This window comes from Babylonia areolata, chromosome 2 (assembly GCF_041734735.1).
Source record: "Babylonia areolata isolate BAREFJ2019XMU chromosome 2, ASM4173473v1, whole genome shotgun sequence".
NCBI lineage: Eukaryota > Metazoa > Mollusca > Gastropoda > Neogastropoda > Buccinidae > Babylonia > Babylonia areolata.
In genome coordinates, this window is record NC_134877.1 from 12,835,283 (window position 1) to 12,854,468 (window position 19,186).

The 19,186-nt window shown below is 39.7% G+C and overlaps 1 protein-coding gene across 4 annotated transcripts in view; it reads right to left on the reverse strand.

The window, feature by feature from the left end:
* Nucleotides 1-624: 624 nt before the first annotated feature.
* The window catches only part of LOC143297882 (delta-1-pyrroline-5-carboxylate synthase-like), a 41,085-nt gene continuing 22,523 nt past the window's right edge, over nucleotides 625-19,186 (reverse strand). For all 4 annotated transcript variants that reach the window (XM_076610421.1, XM_076610439.1, XM_076610429.1 and 1 more), the window contains 7 exons: nucleotides 18,948-19,165; nucleotides 16,734-16,871; nucleotides 15,090-15,285; nucleotides 12,679-12,800; nucleotides 11,313-11,499; nucleotides 10,571-10,666; nucleotides 625-9,314 (listed from right to left, as the gene is read on the reverse strand). In XM_076610421.1, coding sequence (XP_076466536.1) covers nucleotides 9,052-9,314; nucleotides 10,571-10,666; nucleotides 11,313-11,499; nucleotides 12,679-12,800; nucleotides 15,090-15,285; nucleotides 16,734-16,871; nucleotides 18,948-19,165 — 1,220 coding nt within the window. In that variant the 3' untranslated portion in view covers nucleotides 625-9,051. The remainder of the gene's footprint in view (nucleotides 9,315-10,570; nucleotides 10,667-11,312; nucleotides 11,500-12,678; nucleotides 12,801-15,089; nucleotides 15,286-16,733; nucleotides 16,872-18,947; nucleotides 19,166-19,186) is intronic.

Here is a 19,186-nt window from a genome sequence, read left to right on the forward strand (position 1 = left end):
CCTGAAAACAGTAACGGGCATGCATGTAAAAGCCCACTTGTACATATGAGTGAAGGTGGAATTTACAGCCCACAAACACAGAAGAAGAAGGAGTTCTCTTTGCCATCAATCTGCAGACCAGTAACAGGGATTTATCTGTTTCTCTCTGTAACCACCACTGCTGCTCACCCCTCTTCTCTGCTTTTGTTTAAAAATAAAACAGTGACATGCATTCATGGAATGCAGTATTCTTCCAAAGAATCAGAGAAGGTTGTAACAATAAGAAAGTCCATTTGCCTGAAGTAAATCTTGAGCTTTCTTGCCAGTGTATCATTTGACTATATATTGTGCGTTTTGTATGTGTGTTCCATATTTGTTCAGACTTTACAATTGAAATTATGATGCCAATTTAATGTTTGAAGCCTGTCTGGTGCCAATTTTAAATTAGAATCATGTTTATTTTGTTTGTACATTCCCATTGAAATAGTGTGCAGTGAGAAAGAAAGAGTGGGGGGAGAGGGGGGGGGGGCTAATCTTTCTTAATGTTCTTCACAGAGCTACATTTTGCTTTGTCATTTTTTTAACATACTTACTCATGATTTGTATGTTTTGTTTTGCACATGTGATAAAGTATGTGGAACCAGATTACATTTGTTGCGCTGAGCCCGGTTTTTGTTATAATGTATGTACGCTGATGTTTTGAGATGCAGTGGAACTGTGCATTGAAAAGAATGACCAAGGAGACACAATGAGCAAGGACAGAAACAGTTTCAGGAACTGACAGATGTGTCCACAGATTCTGCAGGTACTGTAAATTGCCATGTAAGTGTCATCCCCCTCTTAGCACAAATTTCACCCTAAAGTTGGGGATGGGCGATAACTGTGCTCCTTACTGTTTGTGGGAGCCCAATGCCTTATTTAATTTCATCATAAAGCACTGGCTGGGCGTTTACTGCGTGCATGAGAAGTGTCTTGTTAAACTTATGATATCAGCAGGATAATCCAATGCTGTGATTTTAAATCCAACTGTATAAGATTTGTTCTGCAGCATACTAGTGGCCAGTTTGGACATGGGTAAATTCATGTCCAGGGACAGATGTAAGTTCTCTGCAAACAGTTTAAAACAAAACACTAGTTACTGAAACAAGACACTGACATCATTATCACTCTTAGGATTTTTCAATGACACATCATCATATCATACGCTATTCTTTTTCTTTTGATGTAAATCTGCTCTGCTTTGCGTAAAAAAACAAACCCTGATCCAAAATAGCAAACAGGATTATCACTACTTCATATTTTTTTAAAAGTTGATATGAGCATATGCAAGGCATTTAACCCAATGCACAGTTTTAACTCAAAATGGGGTGTGGGCGTTTACAGGAGACTGAGCGTTGTCAAGGTAGTTTGCAGTATATCAGTGAAGCGTTGTAACTTATACCAACTGCTTCATGAGATTTCCATCACTTGACATCCATTTGCTGTTGCACTTTAAACAGTGATGCAGGAATGAACAGACCACATTCCATCAGTGACATGAGAATTTTCTCTTCAGTTTGATCACTGGAATATTTCTTGAGAGGGGAAAGAGGGTGGGAGAGGTTGAACTTGATTGTAACGGATGAGACAACAACATAGAAACGCCCAAGGCTTATTTTTAACTCATTGTTAAGATATATGCACTTTGCAGGAATGAATCTATGCCTCTGAAACTTCTAAAAGAAAGTTGATAGTCATTTATTGTCTTCTTTTTTTTTTTCCTTTTTTTTTATGTATGTACAGATAAGATAGATAAATTCTGTGCACTTCAGAAGAATAAATGTATGCCTCTGAAACTTCTAAAAGAAAATTGATAGTCATTTATTGTTGTTAGTTTTTTGTGTGTTTTTTTGTTGTTGTTATGATTATATATTGTTGCTGTGCCAGTCCTGAACAGTCAGGGAAAAGGTTCAGAGAGGGATGGTTGTGTCATGCAGCTGTGTATACAGGTACACATATGTTTTCGTGTTATATACTGTACTGTGTCAAACTGATGCAAACTAGGCCTATTGGTTTGCTCTGCTTGGCCAAATTTTATGCAGCTAACAGTGAAAAGACAACCCGTCTTGCCCAGTCCGCTCTTAGCCAAGTAAAACATGTGTTTACAGGTACACACATGTATACATACACACACACACTCACCAAACTGAACAAAGCATCCAGTAACACAGTATAATGGTAACACTTCGCAGTAGTGACACTTCTGTGTAATCTTGCATCATGATTGTTGAAATCATCGTCTCTGAGATAGATAATCTGTGTGTGTTGATAAAAATAATCAACTGGAAAAATAAACATATGGTTTGTACGTTTGTATTTCTTGCCCTGTTTTGTAAGTGATGCCATGTATGGTTCGGAACTGTTCAACATAGATCTCTGTCCGTATCTATGTGTGTGTTTTTGAGCATTTGAGTGTGTGTGTGTAGGGATGTGTTAGGGTTGTGCATTGTATGTTCAGATACTTTGCCAGGCAAGTCTGCTGAACTTATGGATTTAATGGATGTAGTTAGTATCGGTGCACAGTTTTCAGATTCAGAATGAGATTTGCGGTTTGAATAGTGCGGACGTCCTGTGTCTCTGTTAACATAATCTCATTCAGTCATTGTAACGACAGAGATAATGGAGGAAAAAGTTTGGGTGACTGCTCTGAGATTGCTCTGAAATAACCCTCTTGATGGACCAGACATAATATCTGTCTTTCTTTTTCTTTCTGTCTGTCTTTCTGCCTGTCTGCTTCTTTTCCTCAACCTCTCGTCTTTTTGCCAAACACACACACACACACACACACACACACACACACACACACACACACACACACACACACACACACACAGAGTCATGAAATAGGTTTGTATGACCATGAAACTGAAAACAATAACACCCATGATTGTCTTTTATGCATGGGTACTGCACACAAGTGGTGACATCAAGACATGAGTGAACATGATTATTGCTTCAAAAAAGAACAAAGAAAACAATAGGTACTGTGTTGTTGAAATGTCATAATGTGATTTTTTTACGATACAAAAGAAATGATTTCATGATGAATAACCCATGAGGTTCAAGATGACAATGCCTTTGTAAAGCAATTCACATGATAACTTGGGATGAAACGGAATTCACACCTGTACATTGCATTTAAAATCCATAAACAAACCATTTTGTTTAGAAAATAATAGACTGGTTATGTACACTTCTAAATGACAGTCATGCAAATATTGTTGGAATTTTTGGATTAAAAGTCTGTCTTTTACTTCTGCACTAGAGGTTTTGACAGTGAAGTTGACACAGATCCATAAAAGTTTAAGCGATGTGTGACATTTGCAGGGAACATGGAAAATACCTAATCTTTGAGCATGGAGAAAAATGGAAAATAACTTAACCTTTGTACAAGGGAAGTAGAAAATTGCTTACCTTTGTGCAGGGAAAATAGAAAATAATTAATATGGTACTGAAAAGTTGAATCAGGTATTCTGATCTGTGATATACATACAGGGATAAAATTCACAAAAAGTATTCTACTCAGTAATTATGCCAATAGAATTAAGTCTTCTGTCATAATTTCAGTTTCAAGATATAAGACCATGTATATATGTCTGACCCAATACACTAGTCAGACCTTGAGAAAAGTGCTGTTTCTGTTGCATATTTCCTGGGCTGGCTGGCTGCTTTGCAAGCTGCATGGACTAGCTGATAGCAACATTTTTTTTTTTTATATAATATAGTTAGAATTGTTCAAATGCTTTATTTATTTGAATGTGCTTCTGTGTGTAAATGTTATTGCACTTCAAAGGCAACTTTAGTCACAACTTGTATTGTCTGTTATTTTACAGTGTTATGATTTTTTCAGTTTCGCTTGTATCCAGCTCATTGCAATTGCTAGCAGGAGTGATAACAGTGTTGGCATGTAGTCTAACATTCCCATGAAAATACAGTTTTACTGACAGCCTTAAAAGCATGTATTTATCCTGTATATTGCTGAAATGGAAAGATACATAGGAGGATAATTAGTAAGAAAAGCAGCAGACTGCATCATTTTTAGATGTGGTGTTTTCAACTTATCATCATTCTTAGTTGATGTTTGGTGTTCTTTGTGTTCATAATGGGTACAGTAACCACATCCACATTCTGCTGTTTTATCAGCGATTAAATGAACACAATTTAATCGTGGCATGGCAGTGCTATGTACAGCTGGAATACAGATTAACAGATCTCTGTGTGAAATAGTCATTGCCTGATGATGTGAAAATAATCGTCCTTGCATATAAAATGTACAATTATTCTTTTGATAGAACTGTGCACATACTACATGCAGGTGTCAGTTTTCAGGAATTGATTGAAAGAGTATTATTATAATCAGCTATTTGGAGAGCAAACGCTGTGGCATTGTCAAAGTATTTGTACGGTTTTTTGTTGTTATTGTTTTGTTTTTTTCGTTTGTTTTTTATTTTGGAACCTTTCCAGAATGATTGTTGCCAAAAAGCAGAGAGTGCTGTGAGGACTGTGCAACAGCCCTGCCATCAGTCATAGTCATTGGTCTTTCAGTCATCTGGGTTCTTAGTATTTTTTTACATACCACTGTGTACTCAGTGAATTTTTCTTCAACTTTGTGGACTGAGTTTTTCTTTTACTTTGGAGTGAATGTTTTATTGCGGATTTTGTGATGGTGAATTAGGTCTGTCAGGCTTTATGGTGTTAAAAACCGGTGTATGAATCTGTCTGGTTTTAAAGAGTTAAAAACTGGTGTATGAGTGAGTCTGGCTTTATGGTGTTGAAAACCGGTGTATGGGTCTGTCTGGTTTTAAAGAGTTAAAAACAGGTGTATGAGTGAGTCAGGCTTTATGGAGTTAAAAACTGGTGTATGAGTCTGTCAGACTTTATGGAGTTAGGAACCAGTGCATGGGTGTGTCAAGACTTACGGAGTTAAAAACTGGTGTATGGGTATGTCAGGCTTTATGGAGTTAAAAACCTGTGCATGGGTGTGTCAAGATTTGAGTTAGGAACCGGTGTATTACTGTGAACCAGTTGTGATAGCTGCTGTGGCAGCAGATCTGGCCACAGTGACTGATGTTAACATGTTTTGCAGAAGTTTCTCACTGGTCGTGGAGTTCTTGTTGGACTGTCATATCATTGTTGGATGTCACTGAGGCTTGAAAATTTCTGTAAACTGTATGTCATGTACAGGTTCCTCAGTGGTGTGTTGAACTGTTTAACTGAACTGTCATTTACTATGGATTTTATTGAAGCTTGAAAATATGTATCAACTATGTATATCTTTTATAATTTTCCTCATTTGGAAATTGAAGCGTTCACTGAACTGTTGCATCATTGTAGGATTTTGATGAAGCTTGAAAACTTTTAGTATGTATTTATTGTGCTCAAGTTCATCGGTTTGATAAAGTATTTACTGAACTATCACATCACTGCAAGATTTCATGAAAACGTTGAAACTTCTTCAAACTATATATATTTATATATTTTTTACAAGTTGCTCAGTGGTGTGCTAAAGTGTTCACTGAAGTGTCACATCACTGTAGGATCTCTCTGAAGTTTGAAAATGTCTGTTAACATTTCAGTGCACTGTGTGGATGTGAAGGAAGGCGTTGTCTTCTGCCTGGAGCAGAAGCACATTCATACAGTGGCAGGAAGAGAAAAAACAAAACAAAAACAAAAAAAAACCCACATCTTACATACACAGGATAATCAAAATTATTTTTTTATATAATACAGACATGTTTGAATTGTAATTTTCAACCTTTTTCGGTTTTGATGACTTTAAAAGGTGACCAGAGTTGTTTCTAATTAATGTGGGCATGTTACGAACAACCCCAAAATAGAGCATGTGGAATTATATTGATTCATGCAGGTATTCCATGTAACTCAACTTTGCATAGATTAAGATAATTATACTTCTTATTTCTGGACAGAAATCGTCAAGAGTAAAATGTAAAGAAAATGCTGAATCCTTGATGTATTGCCAAGGGATTGTTGCAGTACTTTGTAGCATACAGTGAGGAGAGGATTTTTTGCAAATCTATATTTTTTTAATTTTCTTTTTTTTAATGTTTTTGACTGTTGCATTATTATTGACTGAGGAAATTTTAGTCTGAAAGTAAAATTTTAAGGAAGCTGTGTGTGGATGCCTGGGGCTCTTCCAGCTTATGATTTATAAATAGTATCCCACCTTCAGGAAAAGTTGTGCTGGAAATGTCCTTTTTTTCTATCGCTTTTGTTTCTGACTTTTCCCTTTTCTTTCTGTCAAGTTTTCTTATTCTCTGCCTTGTTCGTCCATTCACCTGTATTTTGTCTGATAAGTCTTGATTTTTTTTCTGTGATTGATATAATGGGGCATTCTTATAATGATGCATGCTCTTTTCTGCCAAGGGCGTGTGAGTTACCCACTTGGTATTTGGTTTTGTATGCCTGTTATTACAGTTTATCTTCTGTATTATATAGAATTATGTTTGTATTCTGATTACTTTTTTTATGATCCTCTGACAAAAAAATGGTTAGAATGGTCAACATCAGAGGCACATCGTAGGGAGGGTTGTGTGCATGAACATCATTTTGCTTCTGCCTGGTTTTCTTTTCCATCCATCTCTTGCAATGAAGAGACCATTGAGCTGTGACAGAGCTGAAAGAATGTGTTTTGCAGACAGTTTTGTGTAGCAATGAGTCCATCCATGCCACAAGCTCTTCTGGTAACAGAGACAGGGGCAAAGAGATATACCCATGTATTCACCATTCCCTTTGGGTTCGTATCCTATTGGAGTTTACATAATCTTTTCACATCACATGTTTATTTGGTCAAAATAACTCCCAACAGACATAACACCTTTTTTTTTTCAGAACACAATACACTTTAAAGGCCAGTGTTGAAGAAGGTATAATGCATACACATGTAACAAAGGTGACAAGCCACTTTCCATCACCGCAGCCTCCTTTCACTGCATGTCAGTATGGAGACTTTCACTTCACACACATCTCAACCCATAAAACCACACATACACATACACCATCAAATTGAAATGGACTATGCAGATCTTGTTTGGTGTGAAATAGACTGGTGACTAGAGAAACCATGTTTGACTTAGTTACAGTTCTGGAAACCATGCTAAAGCAGACTGCTGTATATTTTCTCAATCCAGGTCATTTTTGTTGATTTGTTTTGTATGAGGTGTTCAGTAGACTGAAATGAAATAAAGAAGAAGAAAGCATGTCTGCTTGTTTGTGTTGATGGGTAGACTGCACTGAAATGAAATAATGTTCACTACTTGCTTCTGTTATGAACACTTTTGTTGTTGAACATTTACCTGTGAACAGGTACATGAATGAGAGAATGGAAGGATGCTAACAACATTTCACACAGAACATAATCTTTAGAAATTGTTTTTACAATTAAAAAGAAAATTACAGGATGCTGCTCTCACCGCTGGAAAATAAAATAAGGCACAGCAAGGATAAAATTCCACCTTTCACGCAAACAGCCAGGTAAGGGGTACTGACACTTAAAGGGTACAAGGAAAATAACAATTAACACAGAATTTAAAATTAAAACACCCTCCCCACCTCGCTCTCTCCTGTGTTCTCAAATGTAAAATCTTTCCACACACTTTGAAGCTGCTGATAATCATTTAAAAAGAAAAAAGAACCTAAAATGCATGATATTTACAAAGCTGTGAGTAATTAGAACTCTGCATTATGCCACGTTTCATTTTGCAGTCATTAAATTAATTTCAGACAAACAAGCACAAATGCTGCTTCATTTGCTCTCTGACACTGAAGCAAGGTCATGGTCAATACAATTGATGCTTTTCAAAAATGTTGAAATTATGTATACATTGACCCAAGGCACACTATTTCTAATATTTCAAGAAATCAATGGTCAGACAGAAGTACACACATTCCACACTGAAACGACACAGCTGCCTTATATCTTCTTTTTTTTTCTGAATCAGAAGTGATTCGGATGGATTGGCAGCGGGTGGAGGAGGTTTGGAGAGGGGTGGGGGGAAGCATGGAAACTGAAACAGTGAGACAAAGACAAATTAGAATTGTGAAGTCCAGTGGCTATTGCAAAATTACCATAAAATCTGTTTTAGGAGTGAATTTCATTGTTACTCAGAAATGGATGGCTACTGTTCAATATAGTTAGCTTGGGTTCTCTCCAATGTACAGTTAACTTTTTCACAACTCAGAAATTTTTTTTTTTTTAAACCTGTCGGGCATACCACCAACCACATGACACACATCACTGTCAAAACAATCAACACATAAATATCACAGTCAAAACAATATATTGTTGTCAAAACAATCAACACACAATTGTCAAGACAATCTCAAATAGAATGGCTGTCGTTGTGCCAGAAAAACATTAAACCAACAAATACCAATGAACAAAACAAGACTTTCAATTTTTAGTCACTCAGAGACACTTGACTATCCCTGGAGACAAAGACCATAAAAGATGCACTGAGGTAGAGGATGAAGACTGGGTATTCAGTTATTTTTTGTCATGGATTTAGCTACACCAAAGGCTCGCAAAATGACAGAAACCGGCATTCACGCACACTTCCATACCAAACATGCACACACACAGATGCAAGCCTCAATCAAATTCACATAAAAGTTTGTTGTTGTTGTTTTTCCTCTCCCCTCTGTGAAGCTCACTCATTTTCACCCAGTTCTGTTCTCCCCCCACTGAATGGAGCTAACACATTTTCACCTTTTTTTTTCTCTCTCTCCCCTCTATGAAGCTCACACATTTTCACCCAAGTTTGTTTTTTTTCTCTCCTTTCAGCGGAGCCCACACATTTTCACCCAAGTTTGTTTTTTCTAGTCTCTCTGTGAAGCCCACAAATGTTCACCTGTTTTTTCCTCTCCCCTCTGTGAAGCTCACATTTTCATCAAAGTTTTCTGCACTTCCCTTTGTGAAGCTCACACATTTTCACCCAAGGTTTTCTCTCTCCTCTCTTTGAAGCTCACACATTTTTGGAAAACCCAAGTTTGTTTTTTCTCTCCCCTCTGTGAAGCTCACACATTTTCAGCCTTTTCACAACCGTCGTCATCAGTGGAGTCCTGCTCACAGGTGGTGGAGGAAGAGTGAGCGGTGACGTCATCCTCCCCTGTGGCGACCTCTGTGGGCAGGGACTGGTGATCCAGCTGCAGTGTGCCGTTGGTCAGGTCACAACGGGCCTGACCTTTGCCCCGCAGCTCCCACTTGGTGGTCAGCAGTCCCTCGATGCCCACCGGTCCTCGCGCCTGGACACGCGACGTGCTGATCCCAACCTCCGTGCCTGGCACACACACACAGAGTTTTGTTTCGCTTTTTGTGGGTTTCACATGTAACTTTGCATGCATGTCTTACAAACCTTGTTAAGGTTTCATTGACATTAAAACTGATTCTGATTCACACATGGGCTCTCTTCCTCTGTCCTCAGTCTGAACATATGGTTCCTATCTAACCACTTGCATACCTGACACAAGCACATGGTCCTCTGTCACTTCCCCCAGTGTGACCACAGCTCCCATTGAACTACTACTATAGAACATAGTACCACTATGCCCTCTTTCACTGCCCTCAGTGTAAACATAGTGGCATTGGTGTGAACATTCAACCTCTGTATTTACACACACACACACACACACACACACACACATGTGGTGCTCTGCTACTGCCTTCAGTCTGGAAACATTGATCTCATTTAACCACCTTTGTTGAACATAGTTCCCATTTAACTACCTCTGTTGAACATAGTTCCCATTTAACTGCCTCTATAGAACATAGTTCGACACATAGTTCCCATATAACTGCCTGTATAGAACATAGTTCCCATTCAACTACCTCTTAAATATAGAACGTAGTTCCCATTTAACTACCTCCGTTGAACATAATTCCCATTTAAATACCTCCATTGAACATTGTTCCCAGTGATAAGAAACTCTAGGGAGAGCTGGACAGTACAAGGTCTTCAGAGAAGAAGCCCCCCTCAGTCAAGTGTTTCGGCCCTTAACTCCTTAAACTACCTCTGTAGAACATAGTTTTCATTTAAATGCCTCTAGAGAACATTGTTCCCATTTAACTACCTTTATAGAATATAGTTCCCATTTAACTACCTCTATACCTGCTGCACAAACATGGACCCACTTCCACCATCCTCACTCTAAACATAGTTCCCATCCAACTCCATTTTTGCAGTTTCATTTTACTTCTTTTCATTACACAAAAATACATGTGAGCCTGAAAGAACACTTTGAAAAAAATTCATCATCATTACGGCCATTTTATTTTAATATTACCTTGAGCGTTGATTTTTATTCTTTCTATATGGAACAACACATGTGAGCAAGAAACAAACACTTTTCATGTTGAAATGAAAACATTAATTATTTCCCCTGGTTATCAGCACTCCGTACCAGCCTGAACGGTTAAAAAAAAAAAAAAATTAAAAAGAAAATGTTCATAAAAGTGAACAGTGACCTGCACAGAAACTGAAACCCACCTCATGCTACAATAACAAGAAAAAAAATGTTTTATTCTTTTTATACTTACCTTGCCCAAAGATGGAGCTATCCGAAAAGCGTGTGCTGGTATTCTTGAACACACAGGCACTGTCTACCAGTTTCAGAAACTTCTCTGCATTAGCATCTGAAAAACATAGAAATGCAGGTAATTTGTATTGGTATTTGTTTTTATCACAACAGATTTCTCTGTGTGAAATCAGGGCTGCTCTCCCCAGGGAGAACGCGTCGCTACACTACAGCGCGGAAAGGGGGGACGGGTTTTTGAGAAAGAGTGGTCATGAATGTTTTATGTAACTTTTTTCATGTAAAGCGCCATGAGCTCTTAGAGAGAAAGGGCACTGTATAAATGTACATTACTATGATTATTATTATTATTATTATTATTATTATATCATAACTGTTATCTTCACACATCCATCTTGCATTTGCTTTTTCGTATATCATCACAAATTGCTGGATCTTTTTATCTAAACTTTTTTTCATTTCAAAACAAATCTTCTGCTTGCAAATAAAAAGTACCAATGCATATACAAGTGCATATGAAATACAACACGCACACACACACACACACTCATACACACACACATACACACATATGCACACACACATATGCACACATACATATACACTCACAAACACTATCACACACTGACACACAGACACAGACACAGACGCGCGCACACACACACACATGCACACACACATGAGCAACCTACTGTTGAACTGACAAAAACACAGGCACTGTTATGTGTGCTCAGCAAGCCACTGACCGCTGTCGGTGACAATCGAGTCGGTGTGCCCACTGCCATGCGTGTTGATGTGGTGGATGGCTTCATCCAGGTTGTCCACCACTTCAATGGTGCACTCTAGGGTGCCGTACTCTGTCTTCAGAGAGCTGCATGGTGATGGGCTGAACTTGAGGAGTTTGGCCAACCGGGGACCTGGTCGGAAGTCCACCTGTTGGTGATATCGCAACACATTGTATGGAGATATCGCAACACACTGTATGGAGATATCGCAACACATTGTATGGAGATATCACAACACACTGTATGGAGATATCACAACACACTGTATGGAGATATCGCAACACACTGTATGGAGATATCGCAACACACTGCATGGAGATATCACAACACACTGCATGGAGATATCGCAACACATTGCATGGTGATATCGTAACACACTGTATGGAGATATCACAACATGTTCTATGGTAATATGACAACACACTGTGTGGTGATATCATAACACGTTACACAACCGACAATGACAACTTCAGACATGGACAACATGACCCACAGCTGCCAAGGAGTCACAACTTGAACACCTTGTACGACGGGCGCAGTAGCCACATGGTTAAAGCGTTGGACTGTCAATCCCGGGTGACGGCGCCTGGTGGGTAAAAGGTGGAGATTTTTACGATCTCCCAGGTCAACATATGTGCAGACCTGCTAGTGCCTGAACCCCCTTCGTGTGTATATGCAAGCAGAAGATCAAATACGCACGTTAAAGATCCCGTAATCCATGTCAGCGTTCGGTGGGTTATGGAAACATGAACATACCAGCATGCACACCCCCGAAAACGGAGTATGGCTGCCTACATGGCGGGGTAAAAACGGTCATACACGTAAAAGCCCACTCGTGTGCATACGAGTGAACCTGGGAGTTGCAGCCTACGAAGAAGAAGAAGAAGAAGAACACCTTGTTCCCCATCAGTACAGTTTCTTTCACCCTACAGCAGCTGGATCAAGAAAGCATTTTTGAATTGATCTGACAGCTCTGTCAAAGCCATACTCCAGACACAAAGCGCACACAACATCATGGCAAACACACTCAGTCCTCTTAAAAAAACACCACTGAATAACGAAGACACTAAAGCCAACAAGCTCAAAGCATTGAGAGAATATACAACTAGTTGAGAATGTGAAACTGAATATGTCCACTGCAGTGCAGAAATAGCTGTTCTCAGTCCAAGGGAAGCAACTGGGTATTATAGATAAATCAGTAACCACACACACACACACACACACACACACACACACAAGGAAGCAAAGGCACTTGTTGAATGTACTGTCACTGAAGTTGAGTTTTCGCCTTCCCTGTCAGGCTCTTCCATTCTCCATACCAACTTACGTCTTCATTTCTCAGTCTTTCACAGATCTGGTCAAAGAGAGGACCTGTTCTGTGGTTCTGGTGAATCAGCAGTGTCTCCATTGTGTTGCTCGCTCCCGGGTTCTGGCACTTGGAATCAATCACTGGAGAGTAAAACAAAAACAACAAAAAGCAATGGTTCTATCAGTCTCACTGTTTGATCAAAAACCAACATTTTTCCATCGCTCTTTGATGAACTATCCAAAGGAAATGCTATGATATTCTGCTTTCAAAAATTCATTCATGCTTCTTGTTTGTGTGTGTGAGCTTCACACGCTGAAGTGAATACCTGCTGAGTATTAAAACAGTAGCACTGTGCCCATCATAACATTTTCTTAACAAAACCTCCAAATCATTGAAACTGCAATCAGCTATGTCTGCAGGAGCTGACCCCGGTCTTTAATTGTTAATTCAGTTGCAATGTTTTGTAAACAAAAATCAGTTCATTCAGCTGTCTTCAGCCATCCAAATATTGCTCCATCATGGATAGAAAAAAAAGAGTAGCTTTTACTTCTGGAGAGAGCAGCAATATTACAGGGAGACATGTGTTTAAAAGATGCAACTTTCACATTAATATTACAGGGAGACATGTGTTTAAAAGATGCAACTTTCACATTAATACTGAATTACATTACATGGAGACATATGTTCAAAAGTTGCAACTTTCACATTAATATTACAGGGAGACATGTGTTTAAAAGATGCAACTTTCACATTAATATTACAGGGAGATATGTGTTTAAAAGATGCAACTTTCACATTAATATTACAGGGAGACATGTGTTTAAAAGATGCAAGTTTCACATTAATATTGAATTACATTACAGGGAGACATGTGTTTAAAAGATACAAGTTTCACATTAATATTAATTTACATTACAGGGAGACATGTGTTTAAAAGATGCTAGTTTCACGTTAATATTGAATTACATTACAGGGGGACATGTGTTTAAAAGATGCTAGTTTCACGTTAATATTGAATTACATTACAGGGAGACATATGTTTAAAAGATGCTAGTTTCACGTTAATATTGAATTACATTACAGGGGGACATGTGTTTAAAAGATGCTAGTTTCACGTTAATATTGAATTACATTACAGGGGGACATGTGTTTAAAAGATGCTAGTTTCACGTTAATATTGAATTACATTACAGGGAGACTTGTGTTTAAAAGATGCAAGTTTGACATTAATATTGAATTGCATTACATGGAGACGTGTTCAAAAGATACAAGTTTCACATTAATATTGAATTACATTACAGGGAGACATGTGTTTAAAAGATGCCAGTTTCACATGGATTCTTTGCACATGAAATTAGCATCTTTTTATAATCTACGGAATTTCCACCCTCAGTGAAGATGAACTTGTTTCGCATTGTGTTGTACTGTATTACATTTTGTTACAACAAATTTCTCTGTGTGAAATTCAGGCAGCACATCGCTCAATTACAGCGCCACTTTCTTTTCCTTTTTTCCTGCAATTGTATATGTTTTATCATCAAAGTGCTCTTTCTACAGGATTTTGTCAGGGAAAGATTTATGTTGTCATGGGTTCTTTTAAACATGCCCTAAATGCATGCAGCGTATGGTGCCTCAGTTTTTGTTATCATGTGAAAGACTATCACCCAGACCACAAATCAAGATCTTGTGGAGGTGGAGTCAGAGTTCTGGTATGTACATGGGACTAGGACCAGTGGACACCTGCTTTCTGTTTGGCTCATTACTGCTGGGCACCTGCTCCGCAACCAGAGATGACGAGTGTGAGTGACAGGTCTTTGAATGCACACATAATTTCCTGAGTGGATTAATAAATTGTATTGTATTGTATTGTATTGTATTGTATTGTATTGTATTGTATGGTATGGTATGGTATGGTATGGTATGGCATGGTATGGTGTGGTGTGGTGTGGTGTGGTGTGGTATTGTATTGTATTGTATTGTATTGTATGGTGTGGTATGGTGTGGTGTGGTGTGGTGTGGTATTGTATCGTATTGTATGGTATGGTATGCTATGGTATGGCACTGCCTTGCCTGTGTTGTATTGTATTGTATTGTATTGTATGGTACTGCGTTGCCTTGCCTTGCCTTGTATTGTATTGTGGTATGGTACGGTATGGTATGGTATGGTATGGTATGGTATGGTATGGTATGGTATGGTATGGTATGGTATGGTATTGCCTTGCCTTGTATTGTATTGTATGGAATGGTATGGTACTGCCTTGCCTTGCCTTGCCTTGCCTTGTCTTGCCTTGTATTGTATGGTATGGTATGGTATGGTATGGTATGGTATGGTATGGTATGGTATGGTACTGCCTTGCCTTGCCTTGTGTTGTATTGTATTGTTTTGCATTGCACTGTATTGTATTGTTTCAGCACTGACAGTGCCTCACCAATGCGCATGGCCATCTCGGGGTCGGCCTCCTCATCAATGTAGACGTGACAGACGCCCTCAGTGTGTCCCAGGACGGGGATGTGCTGACTGCTGGTGTGGATGTGTCGCACCAGTGCCGAGGACCCCCGGGGGATCACCAGGTCAATGTCCTGCTGGAGGTGAAGCAGGTCCGTGATGTCCTCCTGGTGACTCACCTGCAAATGTCAACACTCAACTTTTTTCTTTTCTTTTTTTTTTTCAAGAGACAATTATTCACCCTTTATACATTAAATATAGTTTCAGTTTCAGTTTCTCAAGGAGGTGTCACTGCGTTTGGATAAATCCATACACGCTACACCGCATCAGCTGGGCAGATGCCTTCTTTGTCCTACTTTCAAAGAGTACATCGATATAAGAGGTGGTTTTTATTGTTACTTTCTTTGTAATATACCTTGGCAAATTTGTAGATTATTTTGATATGCTTTGAATGTGTCTATGCATTCATATAATTCTACACTGCATTTGATACACCAATGTTCAAGAGACTGTTCAATGATTAGTTGTTTCATTCATGTTTATTTCATTCTTTTGTTTATCTGTTTGACTTCAGACTTCAGACCTTATCATGTCCTTATAAAAAAAAAAAGAAAAAAAATTCCTTGCACGCAGGTATAAGGATAAAGTACAGGCACGAAGACATACCCACAAATGACCTCTCCCCATACCTTCTTTTCTCCATTCACAAATATACACACAGCACACACTTGGCAGTGCATACACATGCATGTGCTTGCAATCCCCCCGCTCACCCAAACCACACACACACATACTCACATTCTTGTACACAATGCTAACGCACCAAGTTACCACTTGAATAAAACACAGACCCACTTTATATTCTGTGAAGTTCTGAAAGAAAACACACTGAAAAAAACACTACATTGTACACCGAACAATACACATGCATGCACACTCACAGACTCAGATATGTTAACTCATGTGGGTTGAAAAGGGGTAAAGGGAGAGTTAAACCTTGAATGTGGACTCATAGAGGGAGTTAAATCTTGAAAGTTGGCACAAAAAGGGACTGAGTTAAATCTTGAATGTGACTCAAAAAGGAGGTGAAATGTTGAATGTTGGCTCAAAAACGTGAGTCAAATCTTGAATGCTGACTCAAAAAGGGGGTTAAACCTTGAATGTTGACTTTAAAAAGGGAGTTAAATCTTTAATAATGACTTTAAAAGGGAGTTTGATTTTGAATGTCGACTCCAAAAGGGGGTGAAATCTTGAATGCTGACTGAAAAAGGGAAGATAAATCTTAAATGCTGACTCAAAAAGGGGTGTGAAATCTTGAATGTTGACTCCGGGGTGGGGTGAGGGGTGGGGGTAAATCCTGAATGCTGACTCAGAAAGGTAGAGTTAAATTTCGAATGTTGACTCAAAAATGGAAATTTAATCTTAAATGTTGAATCAAAAAGGGAGATTCTTCTTCTTCTTTTCTTTTGTTCGTGGGCTGCACCTCCCATGTTCACTCGTATGAACACGAGTGGGCTTTTACGTGTATGACTGTTTTTACCCCGCCATGTAGGCAGCCATACTATGTTTTGATGAATCTTGAACACTGATTCAAAAAGGGAGAGTGAAACCTTGAACGCTGACTGACCAGACCAACTGCCTGTGGAGGGGCGTAGGGCCGCAGTGCCTCCTGCACCAGGGAGTGCAGAGCCTTGTTGGTGTTGGACGCCTCTCTCCCGCCCCTCATCAGCAACCCGTTGCCGCTGCAGATGGACAGAGCTGCCATCTGTGTGCACAAGAACACATTTTCAAGGGCACGCACACACATGCACACACACACACACACATGCATGCACACATGCACATGCATGCACACACACACACACACACACACACACACATTTGCACACACATACACATACACACACATTTGCACACATTTGCACACATTTGCACACACACACACACACACACACACACACACATTGTCTCTCCCTGTTGTGTCTGACTATTTTTTCTTCTTTACATTCAGCCATGCATTTTACGGAAGGGGGCCAGCTGTTATCATTTCAGACATTCAGTCAATCCAGTGAGTCTCAACTCTCCATCCACTACATCCGCATCCACGATTCAAACAATGTCTTCCTACCAGAATATATGAAAACATGGGACATAACATATCCCCCACCCATGGACCCACCTCAAGGAGTGAGTCACGGCAGGACAGGACAGGATATGGAATCAAGTGTCTTGTGTGATTATGGAGAAACTGACTGACAAAGAATGAATAAACAATGGAGAAACTGACTGACAAAGAATGAATAAACAATGGAGAAACTGCTTGACAAAGTGGAGTGATGACCTAGAGGTAACGCGTCCACCTAGGAAGCGAAAGAATCTGAGCATGCTGGTTCGAATCACGCCTGAGACTCTGATATTTTCTCCCCCTCCACTACACCTTGAGTGGTGATCTGGACGCTAGTCATTCGGGTGAGATGATAAGCTGAGGTCCCATGTGTAGCATGCACTTAGCACACATAAAAGAACCCACGACAACAAAAGGGTTGTTCCTGGCAAAATTCTGTAGAAAAATCCACTTCGATAGGAAAAACAAATAAAACTGCAAGCAGGAAAATTTTTTTTTTTAAATGGGTGGTGCTGTAGTGTAGTGATGCACTCTCCCTGGGGAGAGCAGCCCGAATTTCACACAGAGAAATCTGTTGTGATAAAAAGGAATACAATACAAGAATGAATAAACAATGGAGAAACTGCCTGACAAAGAATGAATAAACAATGAGGCCAGGAGAACAAGTGATAAACAAACAGCAAAGACTGGTAACTCTCTCCATTCACAAGGTACACAACTTCAAGTCAATGCTGCTTGTGCTACCTGTTCAGCCAGCACACAGGTAAATAACAGGGACACTGGAACAAACCCAGACACTCCCCCTGTTTTAGGCACGCTTTAAATTGAGGCGCTGTGACCGACACAAACTGGTAGTGAATTCTAGGAGTGTACAGCTGAAGAGTTAACACACTTCCCTCTCAGCAGCCCTCTCCCCAAGGACTCACCCACCTGATAGGGGTCCATGTATATGGAGAAACTGCTTGAAAAAGGCATGCTTTAACTCTATCCATACGAACGGTGAAAGAGACGACGTTAACAGCGTTTCATCCCAATTACCATCATCAAAATATTGCAAGCGGAAGGCTCTTATACTAAAGAGGTGAATGTTGACAAAGAATACCACAGTTCTGACGACGGAAGCTAAAGGTTGGGTCATCCAGACACCAAATGGACATCCGAGGGGTGTGTGCAGAGGAGAAGAGAGGACTGGCCGTACTGAGTGAGTTAAAAGTGAGGTACTGTGACCGACACAAACAGGTAGCGGATTCCAGGAGTGCACAGCTAGGTGCTCAGCAAATCAGAGGCCTGCGGAGAATTTACCCAGCGACCAGAGAGGCACAGACAGAGATACTGGTGAAAGGTCTTAGGCTCAGGTGGATGACAATCCAGGTATGCAGTACCAACCCCTTTGTCCTCTGGTCGAATACAGGCGAGGAGAAACCGACAACAAAAGTGTGCATAGACAATATCCCTTTCTTTATGTTATGTTGTATTTTTCATGTTATGAAGATGCAAAAAAAAAAAATGGAGAAATTAAAAATATATGGAAAAAAAAGAAAGAAAAGGGAAAAAATAGGATGGAGGACCCTAAAAAAAATAATATAATAATAAAAGCAGGGGAAAAAATAGGAGGTTGGAGGCCCGACAAAAAAAAAAAAGAAAAAAAAGGAATGTACACGTGAAGAACTAAACGCTCTTCCTCTTCAGCAGCCCTCTCCCCACAGACCCACCCACCTGCAGGAGGGTGTCAGGACAGGCCTCAGAGATGACCAGGAGGACCCCAACAGGCACGGTCACCTGCCTCAGCTCCATGCCATCAGCCAGCTGGGTTCTCTTCAGCACGCGGCCCTGCACAGCGCTGTAGCTGGCAGCTGTGTCTCGCAGGTCCTCCGACAGCTTCTCCAGCCTCTCCTCGCTGACTTGAAGTCTGGACGTCGTGGACTGCGACATGCCTGGGTTTTAAAACAAAGGTA